Source organism: Lethenteron reissneri, chromosome 53 (genome assembly GCF_015708825.2).
Source record: "Lethenteron reissneri isolate LAM-NWPU_2019-01 chromosome 53, ASM1570882v1, whole genome shotgun sequence".
In the NCBI taxonomy this organism is placed as follows: Eukaryota; Metazoa; Chordata; class Hyperoartia; order Petromyzontiformes; family Petromyzontidae; genus Lethenteron; species Lethenteron reissneri.
In genome coordinates this window covers 7,300,255-7,321,834 of record NC_083831.1, presented here as the reverse complement: position 1 = coordinate 7,321,834, position 21,580 = coordinate 7,300,255, and the positions used below count along the sequence as shown (strand labels likewise).

The 21,580-nt window shown below is 40.5% G+C and overlaps 1 protein-coding gene and 1 long non-coding RNA gene across 2 annotated transcripts in view; one reads left to right on the top strand and one right to left on the bottom strand.

Annotated features, from left to right (window-relative positions):
• The window catches only part of LOC133356377 (uncharacterized), a 28,979-nt gene extending 18,130 nt beyond the window's left edge, over nt 1-10,849 (bottom strand). The window contains exon 1 of the long non-coding RNA XR_009756845.1: nt 10,702-10,849. This is a non-coding gene — a long non-coding RNA (uncharacterized LOC133356377). The remainder of the gene's footprint in view (nt 1-10,701) is intronic.
• LOC133356333 (uncharacterized) lies at nt 49-12,902 on the top strand. Its single transcript, XM_061573801.1, has 8 exons — nt 49-421; nt 2,966-3,106; nt 4,095-4,194; nt 5,881-5,920; nt 6,470-6,503; nt 10,691-10,879; nt 11,303-11,476; nt 12,715-12,902. The coding sequence occupies exons 2-8, from the start codon at nt 2,977-2,979 to the stop codon at nt 12,786-12,788; spliced, it is 741 nt and encodes a 246-aa protein (XP_061429785.1). The 5' UTR covers nt 49-421; nt 2,966-2,976; the 3' UTR covers nt 12,789-12,902.
• Nucleotides 12,903-21,580: the final 8,678 nt, after the last annotated feature.

The window sequence follows — 21,580 nt, the reverse complement described above, 5'->3', positions numbered from 1 at the left end:
TTTATCATAATCGCAAGCGTTACATAAACGTGTTGGGGGATGCTCAGCAAACAGCACTAAAGACCCACCCACAAACCGAACACTTTAATGATGCAGTAACTTTACATGTCGTGCATAACCGTAGTAAACTCCGTACATTTTATAACAAACTAAACACGCGCATACATCGTTGACAACATTCGCAAACTTAACTTATATATGCGCAAGATGTTGAACAAAAAGAACGTGTAACTTCCACAAAACACACAAAAAATATCCCGACTCGGAAATTTTCGTGCCTCAAATTAACATTTAATTTTATTGAGTTAATTTAATTTCGCTATTGATTGAATGTACATGCTTTGTGTGAACACGTGCAAGTGATTTTTCTTCTCGCTTCACAATAATGAGCTATAAATCAAGCCGGGAGTGGGGGAAACAGGTGAATAATACATTTTGTTAAAACGCTTAAGTGACGACTACCGTATAATCTCATTAAGCTATCACCAGGTAATTATGATATTGTTCTTTTTTATTATGTTATCCATCTACGTGGCTTTACCGAAAGACCCAAGCATAGATAATTATAATTTTGATCATTTGATTAGTGAGTGGTAGGATAAACCACAGGTGCGGTAAGCAATCGCGTGATTATAAAGATTATTTATCATTCATTTGTCGCCCCCTACCGTCCCTATAAATGAGAAACTTTCCTCATTCCTTCGCTACTATGAGGAAATTAACAACGTTACGGTGCAAATGAGTTTTATCGGTTAAAAGGTAAGATACGAGCATATACGCAAGTTAAACCAAGACGGGTAAAATTACATCTCACAATTGCTATTTATATTATTGGTTCTTTCGGTAAAGTCACGTAGAAGAGAAATAATATTGTTTTTTATTTCTTTATATTTTTATAATTTTATTATTTACCTTCTACGTGACTTTACCGAAAGAACGAAGAATATGAATCCCTGCAGTCACGAAAGCTTTAAATAAAAATTGCTATTTATTTAATTACACGGTATTTGTAACGTTTTTGTTTTGTTATTACAGTAAATTGCAACGATTATATTTTTCTACGGCGTTAAATCAAGTTGCAGTATCATTTTTGGTACAACATTTTATAAGACATGAGGGGGTTGTTATTCTTATTGTTTTTTTTCGTGTATACAAATATTAAGTCCATAAATAACTAAAGGGTATGAACACCCAAGTTCTATAACAACAACCTAAAGGCAGTATTGTAAATACAATGTAATGAAAAACGGCATTGAGAAAGTATTGACCCAAATGGGATTCTCATTTTAAAGATATTTTAACAACATTATGGCGAAGTCTTCTGGGGTGAAAATTATATAATTTTCTTTTGCCACAAACTATTACATTTGTAGCCGTAGTTATTGTTAATGTAAGCACTGATCTGTAAAACCTAATGAAACTCTAGTGGTTACAAATGTGAGTGTAAATACCAACTTATCAAAACGTCACGGTCTGTTCAATTCTTTACAAATATGGGTTGTCTTGTACTTGCGAATAATACTGCCGAATAATAATTGCATCTGGCGTTGATTTGTTAATGTTAAGCGGTTGTATAACCACGAATACGTCTCTTTAAGTTGTTGAAGTGCATTAAGGGTACTCTTATAAAGCTGATTTTTTATTTTCAGATGGTGCCTTGTTTCATACTTGTCAATCCCTTATCATTGCCCTACCTTATTACAGACCAATTTAGACATTTAGTGACCACATGCCCCTTTATAAATATCAATGTTAATCCTACAAAGTCCCATCACAAGGGAGAAACACAAACAAATGGACAATCACCACGACTATACTCACCACTACATACCTGTAAACCCCTTATCAATGCCCTACCTTATTACAGACCAATTCAGACACATTTAGTCACCCCATGCCCCTTAAATCTCAACGTTCATCCTAGCACGAAGCTATTGGTTTCAGTTTCTCGTTTCATTTTTTTAATAATAATAATAATTATAGCTCCGGCTGAAATCGACCAGAATGTGTTTTTAAATCTAGAGGGCTAAGTAGTTCTTGAGCCTGGCAACCACTTTCATAACATGCCACCATGCACTTTGCTTTGTTGTATAGGGCTATGTTGCGAGCAATATAGAGTGGTGCAGAAAGATGCATTGTATTGTACTAATGCTCCCCCCACCACCACCACCAAACCATCCTGAATTGTGTTCAAATAACCCCCAAATAACCCCCAGTGTGTGTGGGGTCGATTTAAAACCACAAATGCCTTTTTTTTTTAAGAGGCATCTCTGAAATGACTCTTTAAGTTATTTTCTTGGTTCTTTCGGTAAAGTCACGTAGAAGGGAAATAATAAAATATAAAACAAACAAAAAATTCTCACGACGTTTCGACTGCAACGCAAGCAATCTTCATCAGGTGTGAAATCCACAGCAACAAATTTTTTTAATTTTTTTATTTTCTTGCTGTGGATTTCACACCTGATGATGATTGCTTGTGTTGCAGTCGAAACGTCGTGAGACTTTGTATTGTTTTATATTTTTATTAATTTATTATTTCCCTTCTACGTGACTTTACCGAAAGAACCAAGAACATGAATCCCTGCAGTCACGAAAGCTTTAAATCCAAATTCATCCTGAATTATGTTCAAATAACCCCCAAACAATCGCATCTCTGATATGGCTCTTTAAGTTGTTGAAGTGCTGATTTTTTTTTTCTGATGATGCCTTGTTTCATACTTGTCAACCCCTTATCAGTGCCCTACCTTATTACAGACCAATTCAGACATTTAGTCACGCCGTGCCCCTTATAAATATCAACGTTAATCCTACAAAGTCCCATCACAAGGGAGAAACACAAACAAATAGACAAAAGCAAATATTTTGCCCACTGTACACTATATGGACCTGAGAACTCAGTTCCCCCTGTACAAGAATACGGGTCAACCGTATGCGTTGACGACTATGTTGTTTGTTGTATTTCCAGTAAACTTAGAGATGTTTGGGATGAACGCACTGAAATCATGCCGCACGTACGGGAGGAAAAAAATCCGACTCTCTGTGCCCAACAACTCCGACACGGGGATCTTCAACACCTCCCCTGTGCCTGCAGATGAAGGTGCAAACGGTAGGGGTTTTATTTTATTTTCTACCTACGTGACTTTACCGAAAGAACCAAAGAGTATGGATCCCTGCAGTCACGAAAACTTAAAATCGAGATTGGTGGGGCGCTTCCTTGAACAAACCTTTCGGTGAACTAAGCAGAAATGTTATACCCCCCCGCCTCCTCTTTGTTAATTTAAACATAACCTTGTATGTGCTGTATTGGCTAAATTCCAGCTTTAAGATTTGTATTAATAATCTGCTTGTCTTTCGATTTAAAGCTTTCGTGACTGCAGGGATTCGTCTCCTTGGTTATTTCGGTAAAGTCACGTAGAAGGGAAATAATACAAATAAAACAATAAAATAATTCTCACGACGTTTCGGCCACAACGCAAGCAGCCGTCCTCAGGTGAAGAACAGGTCTGTCGGAAAGACAGCGCTGTCGGAAAGACAGACCTGTTCTTCACCTGAGGACGGCTGCTTGCGTTGTGGCCGAAACGTCGTGAGAATCATTTTATTATGTTTTATTTTTATTATTTTATTATTTCCCTTCTACGTGACTTTACCGAAAGAACCAAGAAGATGAATCTGCTTGTCATGGAAGTATACGTTGCGCTCGTATGCTTCTGCCCTCTGCTGTGGTCATTTTATAATTGCCGCTTGGATTGAGTAATCCGTTCGGATTTCTCTTTGCACTGCTCTGCGAGAAATCCGATTTGGATACGTCCGGCTTTTGACCATGATGCTGATGGCACAAACAAGTCGCCCCCGACCGTAGCATCGGCTTCTAAGATGCTACCAGATGGCAGCTGTTGCTAAATTCCTAACACACAGGTTACAGCCCCATTCTTTACAAATGTAACACGCTCCTTTTACCGACTATCGGATCGATTACCATCAGGCAGTCCGTGTGCTCAACCAATTGAACTATATAAATGCTGCTCTCTTGTATCGCTGCTTTTATGAATGCTCATGAAAGTTAACGAACAATGTATTTTTGTCTTGTGACGCAGTGTTTGCCACGTGGAAAAATGATAGGAGCCTCACACCGATACATGAGGACCAAACCCTTCAGTCATTTAAACCCGCTCCACATACAAGCGCCTCTGTAAGGTAAGCTATTCATTGCACGATGCGTGCTTTGAGCGCGCTTTTAAATTGACCATTACACAATATTCCTTGACTCAAATGGCAAGGTAATGCTTTGTAAAACGAGATTTGTAATGAATAATGCATTACATTTTTCAGTGGGTCATGCCGGGTGTTGGCAAAACGCTCCATCTGTGGAACTCGCCAAGCTGTGAATTCTTGAAGCTGTTTAGAAAGGCAACTTTCCCTTTGTCAGTTCTGTATCGAAAATATCAGGCTGGCACTTTCCCAAAGGGATATTGGAATTTAAAAAAATAATTGGTGAGAAAGAGAGGGACTAATAATTGCAACTTTGGAAGAACCCGTGTAGATTGGATTTGATTTTAAAATTGCACCTGCATTGAAAGAGACTCTTCAAACAAGTATAACAGGACTTAAGGCCACTGCTTTCCTCCAGGCAGCCCATGACAGTAGGAATTTGATTAAAATTGCGATTTAGAACAGGCGCCTGCAGTGATTTCAACACGTTTTTATCTGTGTAACGAGAGGTGAAAGTTGAGTCGTGCCCCTGGCTTCCTTCTGGTGTTGGTTAAAGCTGGTGGGACCGGTTTTAGGAGTACAGGCAGTCACCCGAGTTAGGGAAGATCCGACTTACGGAAACCCGCCTTTACGGAAATGCTCCCATAAATCACGTTAAAAAAATCTATATGCGGAAACGTTTGCGTTTAGTTACGCGAGTGCAAATAGTGCAGCACGGAGAGGTTGCAGATGAATACCGCGGAGCGAGCGCTAAGACGGGCAGCCGACTTGCGTAAGACCCGACCTTACGCAGGCTTCACCAGGATTAAAGTAAATAGAATTGTAGCGTTACGTAATTATTTTCCTTTTGTATCATTACGTAATTGGTTGTTTTCTGTTGAAGTGCACGTGGCCGTCACTTAGTTGCGAATGGCGGGTATTGGTGTATGTGAAACATTCGATTCCCGCTCACGGCCAACATCAGTGACGATATTCTGAATCGGTCCTGGGCTCCCCTTGGTCGACTCGGCCTCAAACGAGTGCCCGGTGCGGTACGTAAAAACATCGCCACTGGGGAGACAAAAGCGGCCGCGCCTGGTGCTGGTCACCCACCCCCTCTCGTATGCCATTCTAGCCTTAATAGGTGCTCGCTAACAACACTTGCCCCAGCAGTCTGAGGCTATACGGGGGATCTTTGTCGTTGTATGTGACGTCTAGGCCTAGCCGAATTCACGGTAAACATTGACTGCTTTCTGTTAATTATATATTTACGCAGTAGCTGCTACATCGACAGCTCCTAATATAGTCGGACCAGCTGTGTAGAGAACACATGTAGCCGCTACTTAATTGCCCAGTGTAATATAGTCAACCTGTGTCTCTTAAGATACATCAAATCGGGTGGACTTTTATAATATATAACTTAAGAAGACAGCGTCTCGGAGTGCTACATTACACATGTACAAACTGGTTTATTTTTCTTGATTAAGTTCCATACTGAGCACACTAGTCAAAAAAATACTTGTTGGGGTTCTGCCTATAAGTGTGCATGAGAGGTAGCATATATAAAAGTGTGGCAAAACGACATTCACCAAGGAATCGCACTCCCCATAAACCCCGCAATTCTTCCGAATCGTTACAAGCATCTTTATAAGCTCAATGTATTATTCTAAGCCAACGTCTCCTCTCTTACAGGAGCAGGTCTTCACTCCAAGAAACCAAAACAAAGACAACTGTATGTTTTATATTTTGTCAGCCTCTTGTCAAAACTCGTGTAATTCCCTCGTGGGAGGCTTCACTTCATCAATGCAACTTACAATAGCCTTTGGAGAGCATCACGGGTCTGACATGACATGTTGCAGCACTATCTTAAACGTGCATTCTGCCCAAAATATTGGGATGTACCTCCTTCAAATGACATTTCAAAACACCAACTGTGGTAACACTGAAGATGCATGTGTCCATATTTTCCACACAAAAAATTTAAACTTCAGAACATTTTCATTTTACCATATACAGCAGAAGTGCAACATTTTCCATGTTACGAGAAGATTGTCAGTGAACAAAGTACTGACAAAAGTGGGTTCCACTGGTTTTGCTGTGTGTATGAAAGTACACTTTTTACCATGCAATATTTTCAATCCTCCCCTGAGGTAATTGCTGTCATGTTCTGCCCCGATTGTGTCACTTTATAAAATGTATGTAGTATGCATTTTGTCTTTTGCTCCTGACACCTTTTGGTTTACTTTTTAAAAAGTTATGCATCATTTTTTTTTCCCCAAAGGATTCGGCCAGCTCCGTGGAGACTGTGGAAAGCGGTGAGGATATAGTTTATTATTGTATCATCCATTTATCACCTACACAAAATAAATATAATTGCTTCAAACCATACATAAATAGTGTTATCTGTTAGGTAAGTGTTTTGAGCAATTTACTGACTAAAATAAGACCATGCATCAGCCTTTTTAATAGTTTTAAAAAACAGTTGGCTGGATTTATTATTAGCTGTCTTGTAAAATGTGAGGTCTCTGATTTGACTGATCACCATGTTAGTGTTATGGATAATGTCAGAGGTTATGTCTCTAATTCTAGCCCTCCTGACGAATGGAGACCAGCTTATAATACAGAGGGTAATACGTGTATCCCCCTATATGCATTGTCATAAGAGTTTTGTTTGTTATGTCAATACAAAATATGTAACTTGGTTTACATAACTTGGTCTGTATTAAGACGCACACATTCCTCCTCTTCTGTACAAAACTTTCAAAACACACATGATGAATGGTCCCTGTAGAGCCATCAATCCCAAATCACCATGCATTAAAGACAACAAATGCACTAAACACTTCCGATGACAACTTCTGAAAGGCAGACTGCACCAGATGGATACACACTGCATCGTCACAACACCCGAGATGGTGGCTTTACAACTTCCATCAGAATTTATCCTTCTGACGTTGCAATAGACACCTGGTGGATTGTTCCATGCTGTCTGCTTCTCTCACTTCTTCAAAGCACACATCAATGTTGAGTGCTGCCCACTGTCAAATCCATAATGTGTGCAAGTATGTCAAAGGATCTGGCGTGGCTATCTTTGGCCTCGCAACAGATCATGTAAGTGCATGATGAGGTTCAACAATATCAATTTGGCATATGCATCTGCACCTATGAATCCACATGGAGAATCCTAAACTTATCCATTCAAGAGTGACACATGGAATGTTCCCAGCAAAAAGTTGGTGTGCTGCAAAGTTCGACAATGTGCCAAATTTCCCACAAATCAAAGGCAGTTATGCACTTGGCCGTGTTTATACGAAACATCCCACCAATTTAGAATGCTTTCACCCCAGACTGCTTCTACATGAGGTCAAAAGTCCTGAGTCATTTGAAAAGCTGTGAACAATTGATGGCACTATCTGCGATACCAACAGGCTTGCCCAACTCCCATGCCTGCTCGAGGATGATGCGCAGTGGAACAGAAATGTGATGTGGAACCTGTTTGCCATCATGCTGCACACGTGCCACTTCTAATCCTCTGCAACTATGGCACAACCACAATGAGAACCTGGCAGAGGACATTCTACAGCAGGCACAAGTGCTAAATACAAACCTGCTACAGCACTACAATGATGCCATCTTCAATCCGGCTCTTGTCGTTGAAGACAAGATTCATGCTTTAGGTGGCTCTGCCTCTAAAGTTTTCGCCCTTCCTGAACCACTGCGAAACAATGATAATGATGTGCCACTTTACCTTTTGTGAGACGATTAGTGATGTCATTTTCTTTCTTGATGCTCCAGGTAGAATGGCCAAAACTTTCCTCATCAGTTTTGCTTTGGGTAAAATCTGCCAGCACAGCATGATTGCCATTGCGGTTGCATCATTAGGCATTGCTGCCACACCTGATAGGACGAAGAACAGCTGACTGGCTTCAAATTGCCATTTAATTTGGCTAATGCAAACGCCTATCTGCAACTTTGCCAATGTCCTGCAGCAGTGCCACCTCATTGTCTGGGATGAGTGCCTGATGTCTTACAAAGCTCCCTTTTTAAAGACTTTATCGCACCCTACAAGACAATCGTCATAATGACAACAATGGGAGGCGTTACTCTACTATTGACGGAGGATTTCCAAGAAACACTGCCAGTCATTCCACGTGGAACGAAAGTTGATGAACTCCACGCCTGCCTCCAAAGTATAATACATTTGGGAAGACATTCAGTGAGTCAGCCTTACCAATATGCAAGTACGTCTAACTGGCAATGCATCTGATGCACAGTTTTCTGCAAGTCTGCTCAAAATAGATAATGGAGCAATACTACCTGCCAATACAGATTGAAGTATCTCTGACTAACATTGGCACAACAGTTGCAACACAGCAAATTAAAGAAGCTTTGTTCGGTGATGTTGCACGCCACTTCCATGACCACAAGTGGCTATGCAAAAGATCGATCCTTGAACCATAAAGACGCTGTCAATATCAATAACGACCTTTTTGAATTGCCAGGCACGCCTCACACAAAGAAGTAAATTGACACTACTGGACACTAATGAGGCAGTCAACTGCCCTACATAATGTCTCAACTCTGGAGGCACACCAGGTGGTTGCACACAAACTCAACCTCAAGATTGGCGCACCCATCATGCTTCTCAGGAATCTAGACCCACCAACACTTTTCAATGCTACATGATTTTGCTGTGAAGACTTAATGCCCCATGTAGGTGAAGCCACCATCATGATTGACCATGCAGCAGGGCACCATGTCTTCATTCTGCCAATTCCAGTCATTTCTTATGACCTGTCCTTTCTATTTAAACACTTTCAATTCCCTTTCTACCTCAGTTTTGCAAAGAGCATCAACAAAGCACAGGGTCAAGCATTCATAGTTGTTGGCTTCAATCTGCTAAGCCCATGCTTCTCTCATGGTCAACTCTATTCGTTACTCCAGAGTTGGCAATTCCAAAAACCTTTTCACATTGGCACCAGATGACTATATCCAATATTGTCTATCTCAAATCTCTCCAATGATAACACATTCAAAAGATGTCCTCATTAAACAATCAAGCCATGTAAATATCACACAAACAAAATATAGACATTTACGGACTTAATTTTCAGAATACAATTGTTCTAAGAGATGGCATACCAAGTCATTACTCTTAATATTTGATTACTGAGACCCGTCCAAAGCCAGGTACCTTCTTAGCTAGTGACAAATACAATTGCTCAGATTTATATTTTTTTAATAAATTAAAATGTGGGCTAATAATAAAGAAAGGGTATTAAAATGGTGCGAACATGCTATTTTCACAAATACATTTTGATGTTGCTATATGTAATACAAAAACTCTTTATACAGGTGTAAAGGAGAGCCGACACAAGGTTGCAGGGGGTTCGTCTTTTATTCCTTCCTTCAGTCCACACTCATCCCCAGCCTTCTCAATCTCGTTTCTGCCAACATATCTCCTCTTCCCGCCCGTTCTCCCTCTTGTATCTCCTCGCTTGCTCTTCCCCCTTCCCCTGTGACCGTCCCACTCCACCTCCTCTTGGTGGGAACCCTTCCCCTGACATCCCTTACATCGGTTAAACCCTTGCCCAACGTGACGTTATCAAAGACATGTTTTGGCTATACTGCACAGTGCAAACGGTTTACCTAATGGTCTGTTGGTTTTGACGCTTCTAAGATTCTCATCTCCGCGATAAAATAGTAACATGTGAGAGTTCTGCATCTGTTGGAAGGTGTGACCTAAATCCAATTGAGAATTATGTATTTGTGTACTGTAACACACTTAACACGCACAACGCAAATGTTCACATTCCCGCATGCATCTAGCAGTCCAGTTTGAGGACGTTAAGACAGACGCCTAATACGGTGACTCGTTAACGTTCAAGTGACGGTGTTAGGGGCGATCGTGTGAGTGGGTAAAGAGTAAGGGAAATGGGGATCTTGTGTGTTGTTAAGGTGACATTTAAAGTGTATACAAACAATATGAAGAGTGACTCGCCATCCTTTAGTACAATAACAAAGGTGGAAATCGTGTGAATTAGTTACTGTCATAGGTATGGGTACGTCTATGCTAATTTCTTTATCCTTTTTAAGGCTGCTTTTACATTATTCTAATCTTGTTTTTTTAGACTACATCTTTTTATATAGCAGCTTGAGTGTAGGTGCAGAGCTTTGTTTTTTGAGAATGCATGGTGTTTGCATTCGTTCTCCCTTCAACAAGGTGACATGCTGATGATGGGAACCTTTTTAAATACGGAGGAGTGCACAAACTCGGCTTGACAAAACGTAAATGAGTCGGCAAACAGTGGTTGCCTAGAATTTAATATAAAACTTTTCTTAGTCATGACACCAAAGTAGGAAGCAAACTTTGTGAATCATCTGTAAGTCCCCTAATTTACCATTGGGAGAAATGTTTTTTAACAGGAACCCTCAAACCTCCAAAGCGTCTTGTGCGCCTGCGTGGCTTGATGTACATTGTGGTGTTTTTTTCCCCCACCAGAGGAAACGTACCTAAGCTCGTATATGACGCTGCCGTCTGGGGTCTCGATCTTCTTAAACCAGCTGCAAAGCGACATGATGATGAGCTCCTCCTCCCTGGCCACGGACGATACACTGCAAAGGGAGGATAACACCTCCGATTTAGACTGCACCACCACAGAAACAATGCGCAAAGAAGAGCATGCCACACGTGAGATTATTGTCACGTTCATTAGCACTCTTGTCAACGCACTCTACTTTAGTTTTTAGTTTGCTTTCGTTACATTATTTGAATGAACATGTTGCCTCGACAATGCTTTGCACTTTGTTGCAATAACTTGTATAATTGTGGTGTATGTGTGGGCTTGTGCTTTAATGCATATTTTGTAAGTGGCACACAGATCTTTTCAGTTGATTTTAATAATGTCATTATTTACTCTGTGAGGGGAGGGGGAATTTCAGTCCCACAAAATAGTGATTTTCTTGCCAATCCAGGTATTGATGTATGTATTTTGAACTTATTTGTAAATACACGATCGGAAAAGACACGGTTAATATTATTAAAGTTAACTTGTGATTGTACGATAACGTGACAATGTAAATTGGTGAAAACACACATTTTTGTCTTGGACAGATGACGTGGATGTGGAGGGCATTGCAGAGACGGAGGTCCTAGGCGAACCTGAAGCAGACCAAATTGGTGTAAGCACAACAGACTTCAACTGTGCACAGTCTACAATGATCAACAGCAGCTGTCCACTGGGCACCATCAACATGGACCTGCCTGAGGATATTTCAGAAATCTATGGTTGGTGTCAAGTCTGAATACATTTTTCTGTGTTCAACGGTTTTTCAAATGTAACAACAATATCTTGCCATTTAAAAAAATCTATATTTTTAAATCCTTTATTAAGTTCGCTTGCTTGCGTGCTTGCGTGCTTGCTTGCTTGCTTACGACCGTGCAAATCTTTCGGTCGTTTTTTAACCCACTTCCCGTGATCCAATCGAGCTGACATTTTGCACACTGACTCGTTGTGCGAGACAATGAATGTTCGTGAAAAAAAAATTCCAAAATTTTACACTGTTTAGGGAAAACTAATTAAATATTTAATTACCAATTGCTTAATACTGGCAGACAATCATCTGACCCATAGGTGGCAGCCATCTCAAGCCAGAGGACGAGAAGACTCTAGCCGCCACGCATATAAAGGATTTATAGTGAAAAACTTTGTTTTTACGGGTTATACTTATTAGGTAGCTTCTGGCTCGGCGCTGAGTTTGTGCTGCTGAGTGTTCAAATTTTTTTTTAATCGCCTGCACTTTAACTACGTGGGTTATCAAGTGTTGTGAGTTATGGTTGCAGTCTGATAGCCAGGGACTTCACACTAAATATAATTTAAAACGTTGGTTGATTTTGATTAACTTAAAATACAGAAACAATCTCATAGCAGATCGTGTAGGAAAGTGGGTAATCCTTGTCTAAAGAATAAAGACACGAAACACTGCTCTGTAACATTTCTGAAAGGATTTCTCCAAAGACATCTTCAATACAATTGGGATATACTGCTATTAATGACTAACATACAACAAATTACATTTAACAAGCAAGCCTCAAAGTAAAGGAAACTGATGGTGGAGGAGCCATATAGCATTTTTCATTAATATACCTAATAGAAGAAATGCCAAACTCGTGGTTAATGGTTGTGGGAAATATTTGCTCTGTGCCAGAGCAGCTCTTAATCGGAAGATTGTAAGTAAAATTCCTGTTTGGGGGTTTGCAAAGCCTATTGCCCTTCCCAGGATTAATACGAATACTGTCTTGTGGATTACCTTTTTTGGTTGTCTTATCGATGCCTCCTGCTATAAACCTTTTTTGGAGTTTTCTACCACGGGCTCAGGACAGTAAATAGTCACCAACTATGCTCTTTTGAGCAGGGTATAGTTGACTACACATTTGAATCCATATATATAATTGTGTCCTGTACAATTGCTTATGTGAAATATGTACACGTATATGAAGCCTGTTATAAAATGAGCCTATTACAGATTCTAGGACCAGAAAGAAAAAACGCTCCTCTTGCGTGAAAAAGACGAGTCTCAGGTATGGAGAGTTCACGTAACGTGTGCACGAAGATTGCACAGGGTAAATGCATTATGCAATACTTTGTCGGTTTGGTTTTAAGAAATGTGATATTAAATCTGCCTTGGTGTACATTTTTCTTAATTAAAATTATCTGGGGAGAATATATTGAATTATATTCTGATTAAAAATGTCAAGTGCAATCGTGATTGGTAATGACGATGCACTTCTTTTTGCTATTTGCCTATAAAATAACCATGTACAGTATATATGTCAAGTAAATCGGGTACATCCATTGTCATTTTAAAAGAAAAATGTAGTTTTACTTAAGTTTGGTGCAATGGGTGTGCAGTAATCGTAGAATGTTTCTTTTAGCAAGGGAAGGATCTTTGATTAGGACCAAGGCAACGCTGAATGAATCGTCTGCACATATTTCAACATCTTTTTCAGGTATGTGCTTTAAATATTACTTGAGAATTCAAACATTAACTTTTCAGCACTGTGTGATGTAGTTTCCACTAACCCCACCCCACTACAAACCAGATTTGTATTCCACATTTGACTAAGTTACACATTTTATACAAACGACAAATTTGTCCAAATGTCACCAAGTCGTGAAGAAACGAGGAACAATGTGTAATTACTTCGAAAAGCTAGGTCAGGGAGTTATTCATTGACATAGCATTCAATTGCACAGGTAAATTGTGTCAATTGCCGTAATGATCTGCAAGGTTAAGAATTTGTGCGGTATATATTTGTTTAAACGAGGCAACATGTTATTGTTAGAACGATTAACTTTACTTGCAGTACACCACTGAAAGGGGAATAGAATAAAGCATGTAATGTATGGAAAAAGAAAAAGGGGGTGAGATTGGAAAATAAATAAATAAAGGATGGGTCCAAAGTACCAGGAAAGATGAGGATCGGGAGTAAGATGCTACACAAAGGCCTCAACGCTGCACGGAGTATCGTAGTTTCTGTTTTCGCAAGCAGAGGGGGGAGATTGAGTGAGGGTGGCCACACGTCCAGTTTTTTTTATGGGAGGTTTGAGTTGATTTAGTTCAATGATTATGCACAGGTTTGCATCGTTGTCATGTACATCTTTGTTTTCGGGTTGTCTGTGTGTTTTGGCATGAACCGCAATGTTTCACTATACATCCGTAGCTTTTTCAACAACAAAATTTTTCATCTCTAATGAAAAATAGCAATTGTGTCAAGCGCCTCTGTCCACAATCATCTCCTGATATGCATTAGGGCAATTGCTCAAAGTCGCCTACTTATACCATTTTATAGCGTTTCGTGGCAGTTTTGACAAATGTGCAGTTTTTGTTATCTGTGCTAATGCACTACTGCCAACGCAGTATCATAAGGAAGACGTTTTGAAAAGTTGCTAAAAACAACTTGCCAATGCAGTCTCTGAAATGTTATGTTAAGCCACAAGATGGCGCTTGCAAATTCCTCACCTGTTAGGAAAAAATAACAAAAAATGTGTTACAGGGAAAAAAGTTTACAGACTGGGAAACCTGAACGTGTCGTCGAGTGTCTTGGTGAAAAACACTCCGAAATCTGCTCTGACAAATCTAACCAACAACGAAGCCACTCTACACACACCTAAGGTGCTTATGTACTCTCAGACAACATCTTGCGATTACGTTTCCATAATAATACAGTCACTTAACATTTGTCCCTGTTCCATTGCGGGCAAAACACATGCATACTAGACTCAAGATCAGGTCACCATGGTTTATTATGTTTATCCCGCAATATCTCCATCCTGTTTGGATCTTAGTTGCAAAGTCGACACCCTATCCTTACAATTGCTGCGTTTGACCTCACTGGGTGTCACTCCAATACCTGTCTTAAACACAACCCCCATGATAGCCACGACATTGAGTGCTTCATCAGTGGATTGAGCAAGGGCTGTAAATTATTATTTTCTATTAAAGGCACTGTAAAACAGCTATATTTAGAAGTTTAATTACTATTACAAAAATATGCATTCATGGCACTGACGCTCAATCCAATATTTGTATAGACTGAGCAATCGCCTTCATGTTTTACCAATGAATTATTGAATTAATTTAAGTTCAATAACAATGGCAGATAAAACCATGGCTTGATGTACCGAGGAGATTATATAGACATATACAAGTAATGCTCGACCATGGGGCTGTTTGGTCGTGCATAGTTGTCCTCAACTGAGGTGGGATTGCCGATTTTTTTGTTATATATAAAGCATTTGTAAAACATCCAACAGATAATTAACAAGGTACCATGCTAAGTTTGGAATAGCAAATCGGTCTTTACCTGTGCATATTAAATGTTCTACCCGTGCACATTATCGGTTAAATCCTCCCTATGATCTACCAAACAATACGAAAATTCCCAAAACAAGAAATATCCAAGCATTCATAAGTGAGTGAGTCTTTCCCAGCTTAAAATGTCGTGTTACTCTAGAACAGGTGGCCTACAGGCCAAACTTAGCCCAGAAAATCCCTTGGAATTGCTTGTGGAGAGATGTGCTTTGCCAGGACATAAAGATAAACCAATTTATTAAGATGAAAGTGAGACAATAAGAGACCAGAGGGTGAGTGGTACAGATTCATGGTCCGATTATATAGAATGCTATGATGTTACTTGACCTGTCATCACATGCCAATTTCACTTTGTGGCTCTCCAGATCATCTAATTTAACCCGTGATCTAGGATGATGAATTAATGTTATGGTCCTAAAACAAATAACGTGGTGGTTGTGGTGTATGTATTACTAGCCAACATGCAGTGAAGCGCTAGGAGAGATGAGCAAATCCAACTCTTCTGTTGTCGTCGCCAAGCACGTTTCGTTCAAACAACCCATAGCCTGCACCTTTCCGACTAACGAGGTCACATCCCAGTCCTTGCAGGTATTTAATGCTCGTTCCTATCCACACGTATGTTTTCATCCCTTTTTCTCCTTAAGCCTTCTTATCTTGCTTTTGTGCTTTCATATGGATCGTCCTGCTTTGAATTCTCCCTGCTGTCAACACTAATGTGGGATGTTGGCATGGTGGCTCTGCACTAAAAGGAGCGGTTCTCAATCAGACGTAAAATTGTGGTCGACTTGACCCATCATTCCTTCGGGGACGATGAGTACCACTTTTTGGAGAGGTCATCAATGTTCTTGGAACGGTCGGTAAAGTCATGTAGAAGGGAAATAATAAAATAATAAAAATTAAACATCAAATTCTCACGACGTTTCGGCCAGGAGTTTACATATCATCAGAGGAATTTCCTCTATGTAATTCGCTCTGCTCCTCCCACCCAGCTTAAAATACGCTGCCAAGCTTAGCAGTGTTTCATTAGGACGCTGTCTTTCCCACAGCTCTGTTCTTCACCTGAGGACGGCTGCTTGTGTTGTGGCCAAAACGTCGTGAGAATTTTATTGTTAAATTGTTTTATTATTTCCCTTCTACGTGACTTTACCGAAAGATCCAAGGTCATCAATGGTTTTCCTAATGGATGGACTTAATCCCACGAAAGCAACGTGTCAATTCCACCATTAGCTCGGGGCTAAAAATGAGATGAGCAACCCGCTTAATCACTGACACTTATTAGCAGACTGTCCATAACAGTGGTTACTTACTTTATAGGTGACATGCATCTAGTCACTCTGCTTCAGAAGACTGAATCCATTTGCTTTGAAGACCTCTAATTTCTTCCTCCTGAGATTAATGTTGATTACAAAAGGACTTGTTTGGCATATTTAGCTGTCTTCTGACAGTTTTTTTAAGTGTAACTTGAATTAAGAGCCTCTAACTTCCTTTTTTTTTAGAACAGAGACCTCTGACATTCTAAGGTATGTCTATGAGAATCGAAATATAGTTTCGGAGGGAGTAATTCGCTGTAAATAAATCACTCCACCTCCAAAAAAATCCTTTATCACTTGAAAATGCTGAGTACTGACTAACAAGGCACTGTAGCATACAAATCAGTAAAGTAAAACTGCAATAAATCTTTGTTATTACATTTAACTTTCCATTTAATAAAAACAATAATCCGCAAAATGCTGTACTCCTGCAACATAAACAATGATATTCACTGTTTGTTCATATATCAATGGTCGCTAACAACATTTTTATTATTCGTTTTCCCCTTTTTGTGTAAATGTTGATGTGCAGGCATCGCACACAATCAAATATTTTCAGACAAAGACCAGCACACCTCAAAAGATGATCAACAATTTAGCTGTAAGTAGAACATTTAAGACATTGTAAAGTTCAGAGACGACCAGTGGGGGGGGGGGGGGAGGGGGGGTTGGCCAATGTGGATATTGATAACTGATGTCGATATAATGAGATTAATCGATGCTCCCGTGTTTTTCCTGACTGGCTGCTAACTGGGCATTTCTCCACCCCAACAAGAAGTGGAAACGGCAGCTGTCTTTTCCATATCATAGCAATGGGTTCTCTAACGAGTGTTTCATTATAATTTATATATATATATCTTTACCTGAATCCGGGGAATCTTGAATTACTTAGAACTCTAAGATTTTGCTTTTGCCAAGTGCCGCCAACTAGAATGATTTGAAGACTCGAGTCGAGTGCCGTGCACTTCATGATATCTTTGCATTGTGTGTGTACGTGTTGCTGCAGCTGGACTTGTCGCCTGTGGCCCAGGAGAGCTTGAGTGAACTGGAGCCTAATCAGACTTGGGGCACTGTCAACTCGCAAGAAATTGCGCCCGACTCGCCCTCTTCCAGCTCGAGCAGTATCAAGCAAGAGGTGCTGATGAAACTCCCATTGCATCTACATCATTGGACCTCCTTTGCTAATACCAAAATATAATAATAGGGTTTTTCCCCTTTTTTCTGGCAACAAAACTGAAACCTTTTTACAAGGATTCATGTCTGCATTAACCACAATACTTGCAGTCAAATGCAAACAAAAAAACACACTGATAATATATGCATTGTCCTTGAAACTGATTGGTCCACACCAAGGGACAGCTTTTTTTTTTAGCCTCGACCCAATTGGTGGTCGACCAGAGGACGCCAAAAGGCGTCCACAGCTCAAAGACAATGCTGCACTATCAAAGTAATGAGGGCTCGGGGTGAGCATCTACATAATTGGACCTCCTTTGCCAGTACCAAAATATAATAATAGGGTTTCCCCCCCCCCCCTTTGAGCTGTACGCCTTTTGGCGTCCTCTGGTCGAGCACCAATTGGGTCGAGGCTCAAAAGAAAGCCGTCCCTTGGTGTGGACCAATCAGTTTCGAGGACAATGCATATATTATCATAGTGTGTTTTTTTTGTTGGCATTTGACTGCAAGTATTGTGGTTAATGCAGACATGAATCCTTGTAAAAAGGTTTCAGTTTTGTTGCCAGAAAAAAGGGGAAAAACCCCTATTATCCCATTGCATCCTTACACCACGCCTGCATGCATTTTATAGCACCGGAAAACTTGTTGAGTGTTCATGAAAAAAAACAATTTTTATATTATAATTATTATTTGCCATATTTTATTTTGATTATCTGTTATTCATATTTATCGATTTATTTTGCCGAGACTTGTTGCGTGTCGGAGAAGCGGTGTTATTTTGTTGATGAAACCCGATTTAAGAGCTGCTTGGCTCACAGGGTAATTCAAAATGAACTGAACTGCATAACGCTGCCCTAAAAGAGGAAAACTGTACAATAGGTGACGTTTTAGGCAATGGTCCTTCTTTAATAGCAGACAGAGGGGCGGGCCAGAGGGTAAGTAACAATTGGAAACAAAATTACATACCACTGAGCCACTGGGTCACCGCAAGTGGGTACTTCCACCTCTTCCAAGATATCTGACAGCATGGAAGAGTAGGCAAAGGGCTTTCTAGAGCTCCCTCCGCATTTATGATGAGCAAACGATTGTTGGCTACGCCTTTTTCAGCTTGTCATGCAGGCTCCGAGCTCTCAAGAGCTGTGCTGCATCGTGAGCCAGACGTTTGTAACAAAGAAGATGGGCCAACTCAAGCGTTTCCATGCACATGGTGGTCCACGTGATACACGTAGCATACCCCGAGGTGGGTGAATAATCTTGTGCACAGGCCTTCAAAATACCCTTAAGATTGTGACATGTGCACACACACCAAGTGGCGGTGCGAGGCATAAGCAACTCAAAAGCTCCAGGGGCCATAAGTATCTTGACTCATGCAGCCAGCTATGGCTGCAGGGTTTGGTGGTACATGTTGTTTGTCGTTTATTGTGAAAATTCGGTCACAGTTCCTGTGATCACTGTTACATTGCTTTTATGGTTTTATTTTGGTGATTTCGAAAAGTTTTTTTGGTTTGGCCATGTTTGTTGTTGTACGGAGTTAGACTGATGGCCTTAATCTAAGTTGTCTTGTGGTTGTTGTTGTGGTTGTTGTTGTTGTTTGACTTTCATCCCACTGGGATTTTTGCACACAGCGTTGGTGTACGATGCTTTTTTTCTGGAATTCTTGCTGGTTTTTTTCCTGGATTTTCAGTTTGCACATAGTCACATAGTCACTTGAAGATGTTTTCTTGTTCATGTTTTAGTTTATTGTTTGTTGCGGTTCACCCGATTCAAGAGCCGAATGGCTCGCAGGACTATACCTAATACATGAACTTGAATCTCAAGTGTCCCCAGGAAACACGGCTCAAATTTAAAACCTATTATACATAACAAGCTATTTAACATAGAGCAAGTTGATTGCTCTGACGTCTATCTTTTCTGTATCTCTCCTCAATATAGCTCTTAATTTTGTTTACATTTATCTTATCTTACTCGATCTGAAAATCTTGTCTCACTATATATTTTCTGTCATCTCACTCGGATGTCAACATTTGAAAGGGGAGCCCACAACAAAATTATGCCTGGTGCCTCGATGGGCTTAACACCACCATTTGACTACAGAGTAATCAACATTTAGCTACCATGGTTAATGTCTGCAGTTGCCACAATTTTGGGTTGTTCCTCTTTTTTGTTGACCATTAGCCAGTGGTGGAGGTTCCTCATTCTTATGGCAGGGTCAACCTCCATTTGGACACCACTGCTGATTCCCAATAAAGTGGTACTTGTTTTATCTACCCTAGGATGATGGGCTGAACTGATCCCAACATTTTTGAGTCTCGTGATTTTAATATTGTCAAATTACCGCGTGTAAGAGTAACAATGCTAGTGTACAAACTTGCGAGCGAAAACCACCATGAATCGGTACATTTCCCACGTCTGCCATTATCAACCACGTGCCCTCCGACTAACATGCAATTTTAAAATGTCTATGGATAAGCGCAGTATTAATAGTATTGTTATGCTATAATTGACCGTTGTACCAATGTCGCATTTTATATTGTTGCAGATATTCTTTCGGACAACTGAAGAGTGCCTGTAGTGTGCAAATATTAATGCACTAAAGGTTAAGTAACTGCACGATTGTGAGCCTTGTATTTAAAATATTTTGTTGCACTTTAAAAATAGGAATAATATATTAAAAGTCTTCAAGAGTTTAAAGGTTAAACTGTAAAGAATGAAAGATGCAAATGCACCATGCGGACGAACCCTAAAATTAAATTGTATAGTATTTAAATAAGCACACCATATCATGGGGTTTGTCTGGCAATAAAAAGTCTAATGTAACTCCTCTGCTCGAATTCTTACGTTATGTATGGAGGTGCAATATCCTGACATGCCAGCATAATTCAGTACAGCAAAGTGTGAACTGATATATCACGTCCCTTCTGTATGGGATAGTGTTGCCCCCTTGCATGGCTGGGTTTTCTCCAGGTGCTCTGGGTTCCTCCTACATGCAGAAAATACTAATTGGCTGAATTTTTTTAAAGATAACTGCAGAGCAACTAGTGCCAGATCATCACCTAGCAAGCCTTCTAGCTAGTATGTGGTCCCTCGGCGATTGTGCAATTTACAATTTGAATGAACGGTGCAGTATGAAATTAATCTATTAGATTTGTTTTGATTTTTAAAATGGTCATTTAAATTACTCAATTGTGTAGTGAGTTCAACCGAGTCGCAGACGTACTCACTGGAGGCAACACATTAATTAAAACCAACACACGGGGTAACTGCCCCTTAACAAAATAACAACCTAATGGTGGTGACCACCAGGCTAACGACACTAATAACACCGTAACTAACGACAATGGACCGGACCTCAAGCTTGGGTCTCGGTCCACGTGTTGGACACTGTAGTATGTAGAACGTAGATGAAGGTTTCTTCAGGATGAACGGCAGCCGGTCCCTCTGGGGGACCCGGCTTATATCCTCCGTGGCTCTGCCCTTGGCCACGACCACCTTCCAGAATCCTCGAGCAGGATCTCGACCCTGACACGTGACCACCCCTCGCCCCTACTTGGGGCCCCTGTCGACTTAACCTGTCACGTGTCCTCTAGGGTCAACCAGAGTGCCACGGCCCTTAGGAACGCCATCTCCAAAATGCTAATTTGACCCTGGATTACCTCTTGCTCGTTGTCTGCTGCTCCAGCAACCAAGGCCTTCGATCAAAAATGCCCAGCAAAACCAACTGGGTGGCTGACCATGCCTAGTATGCTGCTGATACCTCCATCCCTGTCAATCTAGTTTCTCGACCCTCTGCCTCATTCAAGTGTACAAGCATCTGTGCGTGTCAAGTCTTCACCTGTAAAACAAAATCCCTCCTTCACCATGACCTCACAATGCAGTCTTCCTGTACATTGTCTTGATGTGATCGCAAACAAAATATCAATTCATCTTTCCGGGTGGCTGTTTGAACATGAGGATTGTGAAATATGTTGATGGCTTGAGGCCATCCAGCAGTGGCTTTATCATAGCTGGTGACTTCAACTCGCTCGGTCAGTGCA

Coding starts and splice junctions, on each gene's coding strand:
- LOC133356333 (XM_061573801.1), top strand. CDS start 2,977: ATGTTTGGGATGAACGCACTGAAATCATGCCGCACGTACGGGAGGAAA. Junction 4,195..5,880: donor CATACAAGCGCCTCTGTAAG/GTAAGCTATTCA, acceptor CCTCTCTTACAG/GAGCAGGTCTTCACTCCAAG. Junction 11,477..12,714: donor GGATATTTCAGAAATCTATG/GTTGGTGTCAAG, acceptor AGCCTATTACAG/ATTCTAGGACCAGAAAGAAA.